This window comes from Phasianus colchicus, chromosome 8, assembly GCF_987193195.1.
Source record: "Phasianus colchicus chromosome 8, bPhaCol1.hap1.1, whole genome shotgun sequence".
Classification (NCBI taxonomy): Eukaryota; Metazoa; Chordata; class Aves; order Galliformes; family Phasianidae; genus Phasianus; species Phasianus colchicus.
Window position 1 is genome coordinate 6,522,730 of NC_143443.1, and position 18,217 is coordinate 6,540,946.

Consider the following 18,217-nt stretch of genomic DNA (forward strand, 5'->3'; position numbering starts at 1 on the left):
TGCTAATTCTAAGTACTGAAGGAGCAGTATCAAAAAGAAACTTGGCTTTCCTCTTAAAGGTAATATTTTTTATTTATATGGTTGAATGGCCTTTGTTGACTACTTAACGTTTCCTTGCACTCAAAACTGAATAGATTTTAAAGTGTGCTTGCTAAGGTTGTAATAAATCCCAAGAGCGTAAGAACTTACCTAGGTCAAAATATTTGTCTCTTCCAGTTGTACACTGTTGTTCAGCATGTAAAGCACTTCAATGATGTAGTGGAATTTGGTGAAAACCAAGAGTTCACAGATGATATTGAGTACTTGCTAAGTGGATTGAAGAGCAATCAGCCCCTAAACACACGTTGCCTTAGGTAAGATACCTTAATATCAAACATCAAGCTGGTATTTAAAAGAGCAATTGAATTAAATAAATACCCATTAAAGAAGTGGCCAAACTTAAAAATGTTATTTGGTGGTTACTCAGTGCTTCTTTTGTAAAGAATAACATTTGAAAACAGTCTTGAAGATAAGTTGTAAATAATCGGCAGCAGTACAAAGGAGAGAAGATGAAGCAAGAAATTGCAAAGAAAAGTACATCTTCAAAACTTGTTTGCCTTACTTTAAATTAAAGAAATCTTTCCTTAAATGAGATGTCTGTTGGGCTTTTCTTATTTTTTAAAGCAAGAAGTTAATTCTAAAATGAAATCTGTAAGACAGTTAAGTTGTACTGGCTAGAAAATAAATCTAATGTGATGTGGCGATACCGCTAAATTTCCACTGGAAGTGTTGTGGCCACAGTGCTTATTGGGAGCTTTCCTAAGCTGTCTTTGAGTACTGATGCTGCTTTTAACATTCAATTTTAACGTCTTATTGCTAAGTTAGTATCAAAGAAGTTACAGTCATGCTTTGACAAAGTTTATTCACAACAATACTGGTTTCTATTGTCTGAACATAAATTTAATGGGAACGATGTTCTGTAGCCACATAATAGTTTATCTCATCTTCATACTTCTAAAATTTCCTGTTGACCACAACTGAAATGCTAGAGAAAGGAACAACATGATTCCACAGACACAAGTGATAAGGATGCTTGGAGACCTGTCTGCGATGAGAAAGCTTTAAGCTTGCAGGAGAGCTATTATTATTATATAAAAGAATTTATTCTTCTTGTTTCCTGAAAACAGTCATGAATATTGTTGATGTAGCATAAGCTCAAGTAATCTGCTTTCCTGTTTCTGTGTATATCATAGAGAAAATAAATGAGTACCTCAGTGGTAGTTCAGGACTGTCTTTCACATAAAGTGCACCTGCTTGTATTGCAAGCATCCTAAGGCTTTCAACTGACTTCTGACTTCCCACGTTTTTGTCAAGGAGTGCAACTTATATCATAAATATCATAAATGTTTTTCTTTCAGTTAATAAATCAAAAGAAATTTGTTTTTCCAAAGGAAAACTGTGTAGATCTAATTGATGCCATTGTGATGGGAGAAAAGCTACTTGTTCTCAAAACACCTTACCATATGAATCTTACGGTGTTTCCTTACTTGTCATAGAAGAGTTGATTGCAGCATTGCTCCCACATTACTCCACACTGAAAAGCAGTGTATTTTTAAATAGTTAGGCTGCACTGAGAATGACAAAGCAACTTTCAAACAAAAATATGGGAGAAACTTCCATCTTGTAGAACAGAACTGTTAGGTTTTTTTATTAGACTAATATATTAACACTATAGTGTTTCCTTCAACTCTGAATGTAGCAATAAATATTAAATGATTGTGGTTGGTTGGTTGTTTTTTAGCTTTTGTGGAAGTAGCATTGGACGTGGGCAGGACTAATCAGTCAGTTAAACAGGTAGCTATTAGCTATCGATGGAAGCTCATGTTTACAATTCTGGATTGTTCCTTGATCCACAGTGAGCTCTCCTGTACCTCTAACTCAGTTTCATGCTTAATCTGTGAACACTTTATTTTCAATTTAATTATTTCAAATTTTGTTTGAAAGAAGCAAGTTCAGGCTACACTTTCAAATTGGTTTCTAGCTGACCTTAAAATAAGTAAACAGATACAGTATGGTGCTGGTAAACAGCTGTTGAATAAATGCTGTTCTGCTCTCCAATGCTGAAGTTGGCTTCAACAAATTTTAGAATTTAGATGAAGGGCTTCTTGAACTGTGTTTCTTAGACTTGTTTCACTGCAGTTCTTGTAAATGTGGTGATTTTAGCTCTAATCCAGAATTAATTTTCTCTAGTGTAATCAGCTTGGCGACCAAGTGCGCCATGCCCAGCTTCCGGATGCATCTGAGAGCACATGGGATGGTAGCCATGGTTTTCAAAACACTGGATGATTCCCAGCACCATCAGGTATGTATCCATTGTGCATTTTATTACAGTTTGGCTATGGCTGTGTATTTCTTATACATTTTGTGTACACCTTATTCGCAGTCAAGCTTCGTGTGTAGAATGTATCCCAAACAAAAAAACACTACCTTTTAAAAACTTATTTTATCATATCTTTTTTTCTTCAAAACAGATCTGAAGGAAAACTGTGTATTTCATTCAAATAAAACACTTAACATTTTTAAATAATCCTTTGTTTTTGTTTAAAGGTGTCTTCAGTGCTACACCTGTAGCTTATATGAACTGCTTCCCTTGCTGTGGTGGGGAATTTGGTACATCTGGTGCTTGTCTCCTTGAGCATTGCTGTAGTTGCATTCGTGGGATGTCTTGAGTATGTGCAGTGTTCTGTGATAAAACAGGAAAAGTGGCCTGAGAGTTGAAAACTGAAGCAGTTTGGCTTTTCTTTACCAGTTTTATAAGCTCAATTCAGCTGTAACTTGTGGGTAGCAGTACTTTTTTGTCAGTGATTGACGACTGGGGAGTTTCCCGCCAAGTATTGCTATGAAAGCTGAATATGGGAGAGGTTACTAGAAGCAGATAGTAGATACATGTATATCCAGTCTACTTTATTGGTTTTCTAATAGCTATCATGGAATGACAGATGTTGCAGTAGAAAACTTTGTGGGAATAAACATTTAAGAGATTGTATTTGACATCTTACAGTGGAGGGAGGAGGGTGGAAGAAGGAGTGTGAGGTGAGGAGAGGAGCTGTAGAGCTCTAAGTAGCGAATTTTAGAATAATAGTTTATTTTCCCTCTTCCTGGCAAATTAGTAATGGCTAACTGTAAGACAACGAACTAGATTCAACGTGTTCATTGTTCTGTGAGTTGTTGAAATAGTGCTGAGTGATGCTAGCAATAGATACAGTCACGCTATTTAAGATGTGTACCGCCACTGAGTTGCAGGAGATCTGCAGAGGACAGCTACAGTTACTTGGAAAATGTACAGGCTTGCTCAGTATTTCAGGCTGTCACTTAACAGTTCCCATTATTCCTTCATTTTCAAAAGAACTAGCACATGCAGTTCAAAAGGAAATTGCATGCTATTATTAGGCTGCAGTAGCAAAAAGCATTGATTCTATTCACTCTTTTCAGCATATCTTCTGATGCTCCCTTCTGTCTGGGGGAAAAAAATGGAAGTTAACGTAATAATGTACTTAACATTTTAATGTATATTTCTTGGTATATATTATACACTATTACAAAATCACTGATTTATCAAACTAATAATAAATTCTGAAATATATGCTCTGAATACTGTCAGTGTATGTTTCAGCAATGGCTTTTTTTGTATAACCTTGCTGTCTTTTTAAACTATCTATGCATTCACTCATTGCTTCACTACAATTGTAACTTCTTTAAAATCAAAAGAAATTTCTCCACTGAATCATAGTGCAAGGTAACTCAATAACAAATCGTATTACACTGAACTTAGGTGGCTGACATTGTTTTAACATGAATAGGGACCTCAGGGGAAAAGAGCACAATTAATTTGTTGATACCTTTGGCATATAGTATTTTGGATGTGAGAGAGAGCTGTCATAATGATACAGTTTGGGTGTATCCTGCATTCACTTGTACTGTACAGTGGAATAGACTGAGAAAGCAGATGGCTTGCTGATTTCCATAAGAATATAAAATAGTAGATGCAGAGCAATTTTTCAATCAGTAAAGAAAACAACATAGCTTGGTATCTTCTTGAGCTGTGCCTCCAGAATATTTATATGATGAGTACTTGTTGGATGTAGTTTGCTTATACATTTCTCTTCTAAGCTGCAATTTGATTTTTTTTCTTTAGGTTGACTTTTCTCTTTAGCTGTGTTTTAAAAACTATGGAGTATTGTTCATTTTTCAAGTAAAATCTGTATTTTCATTACAGTTGTCAGTAGTTAAGCACAGAAATGTGATTTTGTAATGTCTTGAGCATGTGAATAAAAATAAAATTTTAAAAAGGGTGCATTGAATGTAGCACTGAACCCCAGAAAATAACCATCTGTTCCTGTAAGTTGGGGTATAAATAGAATGAGCAAGGGAAGACAAGGATGAGAGTGGGTGTAGTTGGCCTGCAGTTTCTGGAGTAAATTTTCAACTGGGTTGTTTTCCTGAATACTGTAGAAGAACAGATAGCAGTAGTAATCTGCCTCAAATTCTGTGTAGAACAAATACTTGCTTTACTCTTTTCTCCCCTCCACAACCTTCATTTGGAAGCAGGATGTGTTATAAGTGTTGTCAGGAATAAAACAGGAAAAAAAACAAAAATGAACGAAACAGGGCACAGGTTTACTGTTGCAATGCGTAAGAGGGTTTTTGTTTTGTTTTTGTGGGGTTTTTTTAGTGCTTTTGATTATTTATTTTAGGATCAAAAATGACTTGCACAGATTTTTTTCCTCCCCCATCTCAAGTTCGAATTCTCTGTATGGTAGTGCATGAGGTTGTCTGAAACCTATGTAAATAACTGTCTTGAACACTTACTAATCAGAGCAAAATTGTTTGAATTCAAGAGTTACTGTTATTTCAAATTAAACCAACCTGTCTGTAAGAAAACTGACTTTTAGTAAACTATATCAGTAACACAACACATAGCTGAAGCAGATTTGTTCTGCAGTATAAGCACCATGACTATCCTTATTTTGCAACGTGATCGTTTTCCTCTTGCAGTTGAGCATTTGGGAGCTTGTCAGCCCGGTTGTCTTTAGGTTTTCCTTGTTGCAGGAATCTAGTTCTTGTTACACATACCTACTCTGCTCCTTTTTGCAATCTGGCAGTCCTCCTGTAGCCTGAAACCTTCCATATAATACCCTAGCCCCCACCTTGATTCCTTTTTAATTTGTGCATGTTAAAACCTGGGTTGGAAAGGGAAGTGATGCCAGGTGCTTGCATGGAGGAAAAGCCATTACTTGCTGTGTAATAGAAAGTCAGCTGGATTGCGAAGAAGGAAGCGTGAGAGAAATGAGAATTCGGTACAGTCTTACAGAATTAGTCTGATTGCCCTTATCGGGCCTGTAAGTTCCTGTAAAGCAGAGTATTCTAAGTAGTGATACAAGAGCAGACTCTGGCTTTTTGAAATGCCTAAACGTTAGTAGTCCATACTGTAAATTCTGCAGTTTCGCTCAATTACTGAATAAATTTCACTTGTCAGAAACTAAATGTCCTCTGGGGCGTTTGAGCAGCTGAGTAATGCTGTTCACTAGAAGGTGGTTCTGTCTGTTCTAAGAACTGCCGTTCTGAAGGAACAAAAAGTGCAGTCATCTTCCAGTAACCTGAAATTTCTTATGGTTGAAACCAAATAGAATTTCTGTAATTTAAATGATAAAACTGCAAGTTTATTGGAGAAGATAAATAGAAATTAAGGTAATGTCTATCTAGGTAAGCTGCGTATACTGCTTTCTGCCTTACATGGCCCAGCTGACAAAGCTGGCATAGGGATATTCTAAGCTAAGCTTCATTTCTTAAAAACAATCCTGTGCCTTGAGGATGTACTGTGAAAGAAGATGGAGATTTAAAAACTCTCGTTCCCTTCAGTATTCCAGATGCATTTTATTCACCTCTGCCCTCAAGGGTTTCCCTGTCTCAGCCAAGAAGGCATTTTAGCATACTTTTTGATAGACTGTCAGCTGCATAATCCTGCTTTGGAGATGCTGGTACTGCCTGGTATGACCAGGTATGATTATTGCTTGCTTCTGAAATAGAGGCAGCTAATGATTGCTTTGATGGTTGGTTGAACTGTTAACAAAATGTTAATCTGTTATGATCCAGAAATTCAGCTCTTTCCGGTTGAGCCTTACAACATGTACTTCCCAGACTTCAGCTGTGTGATGTGAATTTAACTTTTCTGCGTTTTAAATCTACTGATCATGCAAGAAAAAAAAATAATAATACAAATACATACATGCAGCATATTGTCTCTTCTTTCCCACTTGAATTCAATCAGTTACTCCTAAGAAAACTGATAGACCCCCCTCAGATGTCTAAAAAGGCTTATGGAAGTACCGTGCCCAGCACAGCTCGATTCTCCATGTACATTTTTACTCTTTCTTGTTGCTTGGAGCTCATATTTGGATAGATGGCTCTCCTGGCACCAGTATTGTACTTGCCAGTCCTAGTGACAGATAACTTTGGTCTGATCTCTTTGCTCTTACTGTCATTTGTCTTCTCCCAACAGTCCCTTTCTGCCTTTGCTTTTCTGGATCCTCATGAGGATGAGTTACAACTCCTTGAAGAAGATTTAGGTATTCTTTAGCCGATAAGAGGTCCCTGTAGGCCATTTCTGTTAATTCTTTGTAAGATAGGGATGGTTGAGCTAACAGCATTTTCTAGTTGAAAAACTGACGTGGGAGGAAGGACTCGTTTGGTTTGTACTCTCTCTGCTTCTAAAAAGCAGAATTCCCATGGAAATGAAATGTGTTTGTGCAGGAAAGGTTTGGGTAAGCTGTTGACTGATAGACCTGCTTGGCAGAAATGGAGCGTATGTCACCAGGTGCTTTTTTGTCTTCCTTTCCCATCCTTATGATCTTTCTGATGCTTTCTGTCACTAGCTGAACTTACCTAACTTGAATTTGCACCAACATTGGCACGTACCATGGTCTTTTTACTTTGTTCCTCTGCCATCTGTCTCTTCCATAATTCTCTGTTACCGGAGTTATCATTATTCATTTGCAGCATTGGATCTCTCAAAAGCAGAAGAACCTGCTGCTCAACCTGAGCTTTATGAATATATAGAATTATTTGTCTCATTCCTGTGAGTTAGAAACTAACTACAGTGAATCAATTTATGTACCAGAAAAAATACTCATGCAAGTGCTAGTGGAGATGGGGACATGTCAGGTGTTTTCTCTTGTGTAGGTAGGTGAATGCTGATGGTATGGCAGTAGAGGTGGAACCTTTCCACCAATGTTCTGTTACGTGTTGTTGCTGTGTGACATATGGCTGCAGAGGGGCAGCCTGATGGAATGCTGTCTGACATGCAAGTTTGCATGATGCAGAGGTGTGTCACTGAATTCCTCCATATGGAAAAAATGGCACCCATTGACATTCATCAACACTTCCTGAATGTTTATGGAAACCAGTAAGTCTCTGCAAGTGAGGCAGTGGGTGCTGTGTTTCAGCAGTAGCAGCAGCGGCTCACCTCCACTGGTACAGATTTTACAAGCACAGCATGCAGCTCTTGTTCATTGCTGGCAAAAATTCATAACTGGTGGTGACTGTGTTGGCCTCTCTGTAAGTAGTGTTAGCGTGTTCTTTGTATCTGCTATAGTTTCTGTGGAAATAAATAGGTCAGAGTGACCTATTTAAGTTTTCATCTCATTAGAAATTGTGCAACTTGTTTAAGGTGATTATTAAAAATTATTTTCTTTTTTTTTCTTTCCTTTCCCAACCCAAGAATTTGTCCCTTTGTACAGCAGCTCTAATGTACATCTTGAGTAGGGATCGTTTGAACATGGATCTAGACAGAGCTAGTTTAGATCTGATGATACGGCTGTTGGAATTGGAACAAGATGCTTCTTCTGCCAAGCTGCTGAATGAGAAAGACATGAATAAAATTAAGGAAAAGATTCGGAGACTGTGTGAAACTGTTCACAATAAACATCTTGATCTCGAAAACATCACGGTGGGTATCATGCTTTTGTTTGGAAACCTTGACAATAGCGAAATGCTTAATAAAATGGAATTGATAAGCACCAACCTTCATTTCCTATCTCATAACTCACAAGTCATGACGTTATCCAATTTCTCTGTATATGTGATTGCACTGCAAGTATCTTCTGAGTTTAAAATTTCCTTTATGGAAGATTTTTAGAAGGATAAAGTTGTGTTCTTCAGCTGTGTGATTCACCGTTGGCTATTGGTAGGAGTGTAGTTCGTTACAGGTAGCTATTAAAAACCAGTAAGATTTGAAATAATGATGTTTCAGGATTACATTTAGTTTATTTGACTTTCTTTGCTTAAATGTTAGTTTGTGTACATCTACAAACAGTGGGGTCGTAACGTGAGAGTAAGTGTGTTGTGTGCTAAACTGAAAACGTGGTGCAAGTACCTACATTTGAAAGTAAATAAACAAAGCTGTCTTTCAGAAAGCAGTTTCTTTCTGCTGGAAGTGCAGTGGCAGATGTATCGATAAACTTAAGTTTAGATGAGGGCTGTTTGTTTTATGCTTCCTTTCTTAAAGCTACTAGTGCTTTATGTATCTTTAGCTTGTGCAGAGCGAGCACATTTTTGTCTAAAAATAAATTTGACCATGATTTGATGCTAGTGTCAAGCTAGTCTGAAAAATAAAATGTAAGTTGCAAGCCTTTTTGAAAGAGCATCTTTAAAGAATGGGTAACAAATTGACTAGATGTGTGGTCAAAGAGGCACAAATTACTGATGCTTTCTTGTTTTCACTCTATTTCAGTATAACAGATGTTAGTATGATCTTAATATCTTCTTATAAGCTCTTTAATGTTTCAGAGGTTCTTACTGGGTTTTTGTTATTTTCCATCTAACACCTACATTGATGAGAAGTTTCTAATCTATTGATCATGAAGTGAACTTTCCAGAGCTTCATCTGTGTAACAAACATTTCAACTCTTGTTGGTACCCTTAAGATTGTATTCTATTTCATGGTAGTTTAAAAGATGAACTGGCATTTTCTTTTGTAGTTCTAGTGACCTACTTTTGTCCTTTAAGTTTTAGGAATTTCTTTGTCCTTTTAGCACCCCATCACCCACTCCAAATTCTAGCTGTGGAACAGATAGCTGAATTGATATCAAAAGTCAGTATTATGTAGTGTTAGGAGGAGTGGAGATTTAAGGGAGGAAGGATAATCTTGTTATAATTCTTCACCTTGGTAAGTGATTTATGTTGACAAATGATAATTGTTCCAGTATTTGATTTTTAGCCTTACTTCCTACAAACTCACAAAATATATAGGCAAGGAACTCGGTGATTTTTTTGGCCTTCAGAATTGGCAAAGGCAGAATGAGATTTGGGTTGATTTTCTCTGCTTTCAGCTTGCTCTGGTAATTGATATGATACAATCTTAAGATATCGAGGCAGAACGAACTGTGCTTTCAAGGTGATGATTAGCAAGGAATTGGTATAAACAGTATCTTACCCTGGAGAAGACTCACATAGTGCACGATCTGCTAGATCTTCTGCATTATAAAATGTAAGACAGCTCCATTTATCAATCATGGAACAGCTGCTTACAGGTTCGTGATTGCTAAAGCATGTAGCAGCGCAGGCCACTGTCTTGTATTGAACTTTTCTCATACTCATAATCTCAGCTGGCCTGAGTTTTAAAAGGGAGAGGATATATTAAGAGGAGCTCAGTCCTGCAAGAAAATTGTCCATGAATAAAGAAAAATATTATTAAAAAATTCCTTTTTTTTTTCCTGAGACATCTTTATTTTTTCAAATCATATTGAGCTGTTGTTGTAAATGTGTTAAATGCTGCAGTACCTCACAGATGGAGACTGGTTCCCTCCCTGCTGCACCATCTAGAAGTAGACTGTACAGTGTTTAGAGAATATTTGCAAGCCAAATGATGTGAATAGATTCTGTGCCAGTTTGTGATGGTAGCAGTGGTGAGTTGAGACAATAATGAATTTCATGTGTAGAAGATTATTTTCAAATGAATCTCTGTCATGAGATATTATAAGTAATCTCCATTTTGTACCAGATGACAGACATGCAGAAAATGCTAACAAAAAAATGCAGATCTTCTTGAGTTACAGAAAGCATCTTTTTCTAACTTGGATATAACCACTGAAAAACGGAAGGATTGCAACAGATGTTTTGATAGCTGCAGTTTGTGCTTTACCAACTACAATTAGATTGTTGAATCTAATTTGACCAATACAGCCCCACCCGTATCTTGATGCAGAAATGTTTGTGTAACTACAACTGGAAATGAGGTTGGGCTAATTTTTGAGTACTCATAAATGTATGCAGAGGACTCAGCTTTCCAGACCGCTCTCAACATTGAAAAATGGAAAGCCAGAAACTGAAAAGGAATTATCTGTGAATTGAATTTATTCTGGTTTTTTTGGTTTTTTTTTTTTTTCTGGTGTAGCAGGAGCTCAAACCTGAGGAACTTAGCCTTCCTGTTAGAGAAGGGCAGTTTGCTTTTAGTCAGTGCCCAGTGTATCTGATGCTTGCAGGTAGATCTTAACTGTAATTAAATCATCCAGAGTGAGTTCTCTTTTCAGCTGGTGACGTGTTACTGTGAGGGAACATACGTAAAACTGAACAGAATAAATGACTGCTCAAAAGGAGGAGTTAAGATTTGAATAGTTAAAACACACATGAAAATCATCCTTGTCCTTCTGGCTGTTGGCATAAGGCAGTTGGCTGTTACCTGAGTGGTGAAACAGCTGCAGGAGTAATGGCCAGTTGTTGTTGTTTCCTCTGTGACGGAGAACTGAGAAGCTGCTGACTCAGTGAGAAATGACCTATAGTAGATTTGCTGCTGCCTGTGCTCTCCCCACTCAACACCTTCATGGCCAAAGGATGCATCTATTTACATTGTCCAATGCACTCACTAACTGCAGGGTCATCAGTGACCATGTGCTGCAGAGGTCGCTTCTAAAAAAAAAAAAAAAAAAAAATACAGCTGAGAACTTGAGTGGTAGCTCTTCTTTATCAGTGTAGATCTTCAGCTTCTCCTTGGAAATCACTACTCTGAAAGCAAGGAAAGCAGCTGAAGCTATCATGGTTGGTGAGAAGAATCATGCAAATAATAACTTGGCTTTCAAAGATAGCAAGGTTTACTCAAGCCTGGTGAGTCCTGTTATTCCTGGGAAGTGCTGAGGCCTGCACTGGTGTTGTCCTGGAGCGAGCTGCACAGCTCAGTGAGCACAGCCCTGCTCAGAAGTTACAAATCAGACATGTCAGGGAAGGAAGATAATTTGAAAGTAGTTAAATTCAGTTCACTTTAAGGAAGACTTACAGTTTTTTCTCTAGGTGTTCATGGTTGAATTTGTGGCACATGAAATGATTAGGTGTGTAGTAGCCCAGATTTACCTGTGTGTTTTTTTTTTCTTTTTCTTTTTTGGAGATTAGAGAAGTTGATATGGTTCTTTGTAAGTGTACATCTTATACATACATATGTGTATGTCTAATATGTGTATAGTGTCTTTTGTTATTGTAACTTCATAGAAGCCTTTAGAAATTCAACCTAAATAGTAATATCTTCATTAAAGGGGGGGAGGTCAGTTAAAAAACCTTGCAGAGGATTAACTAAGGTGACAACCTTAATCTATTCAACTGCAGTCTGCAGGAAACAGAGTTATCTTCAGTGTTGTTCAATTTAGATCTGTGTTCCTCCTAGAGAAAAGAATTCACTAAATAATTTTTTCAACATTTTAGTTTAATTGTTGTCATCAGTACATCTAAAATAAAACCATAGACACAGAAAGCCTCCATTAGAAACAAATGAATTCTCCAAGCAGCAAAGGCATGGTATCTGGGAATAACAGAAGTAACAAGCAGGGTTTTTTGCTGTCTGGCTAGAAATGCAAAGACATCTTTTTTCATCAGTAGCAAGTCCTTTTAAAAAAATAAAAAGAGAACCCCTTTCTGCCTGTTCTTGCTCCCTCTGGTGGTTTTTCTGCTCAGAACCTTTAACTTCGCTTAAATGGCTTTTCTATGAAGTGTATTTATATGATCTGCTATATTGGCTACAGCTGCATGTGATGATTTCACTAATTCTGGAATGTGACTCTTTCAGACCGGGCATCTGGCAATGGAGACTTTACTGTCTCTCACCTCAAAGCGAGCTGGGGACTGGTTTAAAGAAGAACTGCGACTCCTAGGTGGTCTTGATCATATTGTAGATAAAGGTACGCTGGTGATTCTGCTTTGGTGGTGAGGGAAAATTAGTAAAAGATGTTTGCTTTTCTTAATATCCGTTTGCTGTTGTTAAGAATTTGGAAAAGTCAATTCTAAAAATACCCAATTCTGTGTCATGTTATTGCAAAGCATTAATGGCTTTAATCTCTTCTTTGCGGGATTGAAAGTAGCTTTAAGGTTAAACAGAATGTGGATAATGTCTGCAGTGTAAGACTAAAAATGGATTAAGTTTAGGGTACAGATAATTGTTACATGCATCGTCTGTGTGCAACATACTTACTCCAGTGTAAATATTGTCATATCTGCCTCATGGTTTTATAGCATTGTTTTATAGCATTGTTTTTGGGCCTGGTAACGCGTGGTTTTTTGCTACGGTTTGGTTTTGAGTTCTGGTTGTTCTTACTGAAGGACAGGAAAGTGGACTTCTAAAAAATGAATTCCTGAGCATTTTGGTTTTAAGTGAGCACAGGGGTGACAAAGGAAGGGTTGAAGAGAAGAGCACTCAGCTTGCCCAAGGCTTCACCCTTGTGAAGTGTAGAGAGAACATTTGTGTTGTATTTTTTTCTTCCCCTCTTCTACAGAACAGTGCATTTTTAAGAGGTTGTAGGCATATTTATGGTTAAGAAACATAATCCTGTGCTGTATTACATCATCTTTGTCATTAGAAAATAAAATATACCTGGAAATATGAAATTTTGAAATGCTGATAACATCTTCAGGGTTGTTTCTTAGTATTACAGTTTTGTAAAGCTTAACACAAGATTGATGACAACTCCCTGAATAGTTAATAAACCCTTAAAATTAGTAATATTTGGGTAATTCTTATGCATAGCTTTTGAAGACTTCATCTCAATAGTGGAAAATCTTTTTTTTTTTTTCTTTAGTTAAAGAATGTGTGGATCACCTTAGCAGTGATGAAAATGAAGAGAAATTAGTTGCTTCCCTGTGGGGTGCAGAAAGATGTTTACGGGTCTTAGAAAGTGTAAGTATGAGTAAATGCATTGCATTCCTGACAAACACTTAGCAATATATTATTAGAATTGCAGTAACAATATAAGGCTTTTCTGTTTGTTTTTTGTTGTTGTTGTTGTTGTTGTTTTTTAATAAAAGAAGACTATTAACAGAAATGTTGGAATGTTTATCAGTGTTCCTGGATTGCTTGTTGAAAATTGTATCATTCTTTATAAAAATACAATAGTGGGTATTGCAAATGTACTGTTGTTAAGAATAGCTGAATGTAATTGGATGCTTTTTCTGAAGTTCCTTAAGAAATTAAAACTTGCTGTTCATGGTTATTGTTTTCTTGGCATGAGTTTGCATTTATAGAGTGTCTAGTAATACCACATCATAATTGTGTTTTCTTAAGAGTAACAAACTGATGTATATTACAAGGATTACTGCATTCAGACATGAGCTAACTGCCTAGAAGATAACTAATCATGTAGTGAGTTGATCATGGATATTGAGATAGTAAATGTTTTTCAGTGAAAGTTCTGAATAGAATTAAAATAATTCTGTAGAGCTTAATTGACAAGAACTGTCATTTGTGACATGGTAGGCAAACATAAGTGTTGTGATGTTTCAGAATTACTCCTTTGCACATCAGAAAATGACACGAAGGTTCAAAGTACAGGTCAGCAACCTTAAATCTGAGGGCAGTTAGCTACTGTGGCTTTTTCCTTGCTAAAATAGCAACATGAAATTACTGTAACAGTAAGCTAAAAACTGAGAAAGATGAACAAATATAAGGTTTAGCTACTTAAAAGTTATGGAACTTGTCTCTTTACTTGAATCTTGAGAAATTTTCAGGTTCAATCTCTGGTTTTATATTCAATGGATGGAATTGCCAAGCACAGAAGAGAGGCTTGCTTAGTAGCAGAATATCCATATACGAATTTGAGGATGGCTTTTGTATAGTGAGGTCTTTATGAATTTGGGAAAGAAGACAAAAATCAGCATACCAGACAATGCAAGTAAAGTAGTAGAACATCTACTGTTTCTGTAAATTGATTCTGTATGTCAGTCAGGAGAGTCAAGGGAAAACTTGTAGATGCATAATAAGCTCTCAGAAGTGGAGCTGACATTCAGTTTTAAATAACAAAATATTTGCATGTGTGCATGCCCATATGCACGCACTGGGACTGCAGAATCCCAGGATATGGAATCAGGGTTCTGCTATGGCAGAGCATCTTGCCACAGTGTTTCTGCCTGCCATGTATCTGAGAATATATTCAGTGTAATGATCTTGTGGTATTAATTATTAGCTGGAAACTCCAAGGAAATACTGGTACAATATACCAACATGTTGGTAAGTGGAAATTTATGCTGGATAATAACCACGAAACATGGAACTAAATAAACTGGGGTAGTGATGGAAGGGAATATTGCTTTCAGGGAAAAGAAGAATGTCATTTTTAATATTACTTTATCCTATTTTCAGGTAACTGTGCATAATCCAGAAAATCAGAGCTACCTGATAGCATACAAAGACTCACAACTCATAGTCTCCTCAGCTAAGTAAGTTGTTGAAAAAAAACCAAAAAAACCAAAAAAACAGAAAACATTTTATCACACCTCTGAACGTGATATGAATGAATGTTATATTAACAGAAAAATTATAGGGGGAAAATATTTAACTCATATATTGCTTTTCATTAAGTAATGGTAAAGTAAGTGTTGTTACAATTATTTAAGATGAGGGTGTCACTAACTTCTTCAGTACTGACAACAGGTAGTGCTGTTATTGTTGGTTCTATTAAAGTTGCAAACTGGATTAAGCTCTTTCAGTGCCAAGATAAGATGAACACAGAAGAGGGCAGATGGAAAGCTACTTTTATTTATAGTATTTTATTATGCTTAAGTGTTTACTGAAACAAAGCAGAATAGGCAGTTGGCAGAGTAACTAAGTACAGAGGAATTCTGTGCTGAACTGTACTCCCTGGGCCACTTGTCAGTTGGGATGAAGTCTTTGTTGATTGGCAGAGATTGCATCCCTCTTGCACTGCTTTGGTGGTTCATGAGAATGCAAGTTGAGCTGAAAACCCTGCAGGCTTCACTGGAAAAAGAACGTCATGATTGCTGGCCAGATGTTTTGACCAATGTACATTTTTGACATCTTAGTTTTGTTTGTAATTGATATCAATGTTGTCACTTCAGTGTCAAATGAATGTAATGCAGTAGACTCATAGAATCATTAAGATTGGAAATTACCTTTAAGATCATCTAGTCCAACTGTTAGTCGACCCATTGCCACCACACCTACCAAACTATGTCCCTCGCAGAACAAGCTTTAAAACCAGAAAAGTTTGAGTCTTTGGACAGCTAAAAGTATTCACAGACTTCTAAACATTTGTCTGTAGAAGTGAATGCACCGTAACACTAGATCTTCCTGGGTTGAAAAACTGCTGGTTAGTTTTGCTTTTTTAAAAATCGACTGTTTTAGCATGTGACTGGTCCAGTGTTGTTCTGAGATAAAGGTTTCTCCTACTGGAAAATAATGTAATCTATTTGTTCATTTATTTATTACAGAATAGGGATAGCTCTCTGTGAGGACAAGAGAACAGTTAGATAACTGTCAAAATGGTCAGAGGATGTGAGAGGCTCTGTTTATAGGGAGAAGAGATGCCTCCTTTAAGACCATGTGATGAAGCTGGAAAGAAAAATGTACTTCTGACCTTGAAATCTCAAGCTGATGAAGCTTTAAGCAACAAAACTTTCATGGTTTTTATTTTCACAATTTCACTTAAGCTTATAAAAGATCTCATAGGTGTGCAGTTAATCATTTCTCCCTGCACACTTGAATAAAAAAAAAATCTACATAAGTTCTGTATTTGTAGTTTTCTTGATGAAATAAGTATAAGATGAAATATTCTGTATGTTGTTGAGGTAATTTTGTTCTGCGTCTTCTCTTTGCAGAGCATTGCAGCATTGTGAGGAATTAATCCAGAGATATAATCGTGCTGAAGACAGTATCTGTTTGCCAGACAATAAGCCTCTGCCTCACCAGAATGTAACTAACCATGTGGGTAAAGCAGTGGAAGACTGCATGAGGGCCATCATTGGTGTCTTGCTCAACCTAACAAATGATAATGGTAAAGCAAATAAATTCAGATTCTGTTACAGCATCAGATAATATATTAATGTAAACCCTTTTCTTATGTATGCATGGTAGGTGCTTGCTTTACAGTAATAAGTTACTTATTTTTGAGAATGGGATGAGTAATTGCAAGTATTAAGTGTTAGCAAGATCTTGGCTTTGGCCAAGAGGGTACAGCTCATCTAGAGGGCCAAAAGGTTGTATCCATCTGCTCACAGTAATGGAAAATGAGTATTTTCAAAATTGAGCCTTGAAACTCTTTCTGTTTACAGAATGGGGTAGTACAAAAACAGGTGAACAAGATGGCCTGATAGGCACAGCTATGAATTGTGTGCTTCACGTTCCAAAGTTCCTACCTCAAGAACAGAGATTTGATATTCGGGTGCTGGTAAGCTCTTGTGCTTGTTTTATTAACATAACATGTTTGCTGCTTGAGTATGCCTTTAACTGCTCCAGTTCCAAATTAAGGTGCTGGCTGTGCAGTCTCCATTGACAGTATACTTAGTGAGGTTCTTACAGAAGGTTCCTGTAAAGTCCAGGGAAAAACTGCTGAAGGATTTGATGATTGAGCCGTAACCATTTTCTATGTGTTTTATAGGGAAAGTAGATGAATTGGGAGATCTAGGTTAATAAGTTTGTGTATTATCTCATTTTCAAACGTCTTTTCAATTTTCAGAACACTATGCTAGTTATTTTTATGGATACAAATTTGTCTGATTTACCTCAGCATGCATAAAGTAGGTCTGTGTGTCCTAAATAATAACACTGAAACTGTGTATGTGAAGGACCTTTTAAGAATAGAAGCTGAAAGTTAGACACCTGAATCCTTAAGCAAGAAAATACGATTTCACCTTTAAGAACTGTAGAATGATTATGGTTCAGAATTGGAAGATCTGCAACTTGTGTGCATGATTCTTATTTTTGCCTCGTGTTTCTCTAAATCCTGATCCCTCTATTTATCAAACTGTTTTATAAAGGTGTGCTAGTAAGACATAAAGAAGACATTTATCTGAATGGACATTCTGCTAGATTTTATTTCATGTGTGACTATACAATTCTTTCAGGGACTGGGTCTGCTGATCAATCTAGTAGAATACAGTGCTCGGAACAGGCACTGTCTTGTCAATATGGAAACATCGTGTTCTTTTGACTCATTCTGTTCGGGAGAAGGAGATGATAGCCTAAAGATAACTGGACAGATTGATGCTGTTCAGGCTTTAGTGCAGGTAAGAAATGACCCAAAAATGTGTTTTTCCTGTAATTTTTAGTATCAAAAATTCAAGTTAGGAGGAAGAACTGAGCAGTGAAGAATTTTGCCAGAATTTTATTCTGTTAAGCATTCTGAGAATGTTAAACAGCATAGAGGAGAAGAGGGGTGCTGCTCACAACTTGGATTTTTCAGTACTATCCTTAGCAGAAACAGCTTTCTTGGTAAAAGATGGTGGTGTTTTCTATGGACATCCAGAAGCTGCTCTGTTACGCTGCTCTTTCTTGTTCCTATAGGGTTTATTTCTTATTGTGCTTTTAAACAGCTGTAAAAACTGTACGTTACTTACGTTACCTACTTTGCTACCTTAGATTTTTCTAAGTGCTATCTTTAAGGGAGTTTCAGGCCATTTTTAAAAATCATGCTATATCATTTTTTTTTAATAAGAGCAATAAATATGAATGTAACAAACATGGATGTGAAACAGCATTCTTAAATGTTGTATTGACTAACTTGTTAAAATAGAAATCAACCAGTGTGAATAAGTTCCAATCTGCTAACTAAAATAAAAGGAAATAAGAATTTTGATTTACAACCTTTTTACCAAATGGAGATAAGTTTATAGATGCTGTTAGCAGTTGTTCCATTTAATTAGGTGAAATAACTGCCCAGCAACAGACAAAAAAGATCAATAATCAAAATATTAA

At 36.7% G+C, this 18,217-nt stretch overlaps 1 protein-coding gene across 4 annotated transcripts in view; it reads left to right on the forward strand.

The window, feature by feature from the left end:
- Positions 1-18,217, forward strand: part of WAPL (WAPL cohesin release factor) — a 58,899-nt gene that overhangs the window by 37,285 nt on the left and 3,397 nt on the right. For all 4 annotated transcript variants that reach the window (XM_031602452.2, XM_090144794.1, XM_031602454.2 and 1 more), the window contains 9 exons: positions 217-353; positions 2,230-2,341; positions 7,757-7,984; positions 12,086-12,197; positions 13,092-13,189; positions 14,648-14,724; positions 16,123-16,298; positions 16,576-16,691; positions 17,368-17,529. In XM_031602452.2, coding sequence (XP_031458312.1) covers positions 217-353; positions 2,230-2,341; positions 7,757-7,984; positions 12,086-12,197; positions 13,092-13,189; positions 14,648-14,724; positions 16,123-16,298; positions 16,576-16,691; positions 17,368-17,529 — 1,218 coding nt within the window. The remainder of the gene's footprint in view (positions 1-216; positions 354-2,229; positions 2,342-7,756; positions 7,985-12,085; positions 12,198-13,091; positions 13,190-14,647; positions 14,725-16,122; positions 16,299-16,575; positions 16,692-17,367; positions 17,530-18,217) is intronic.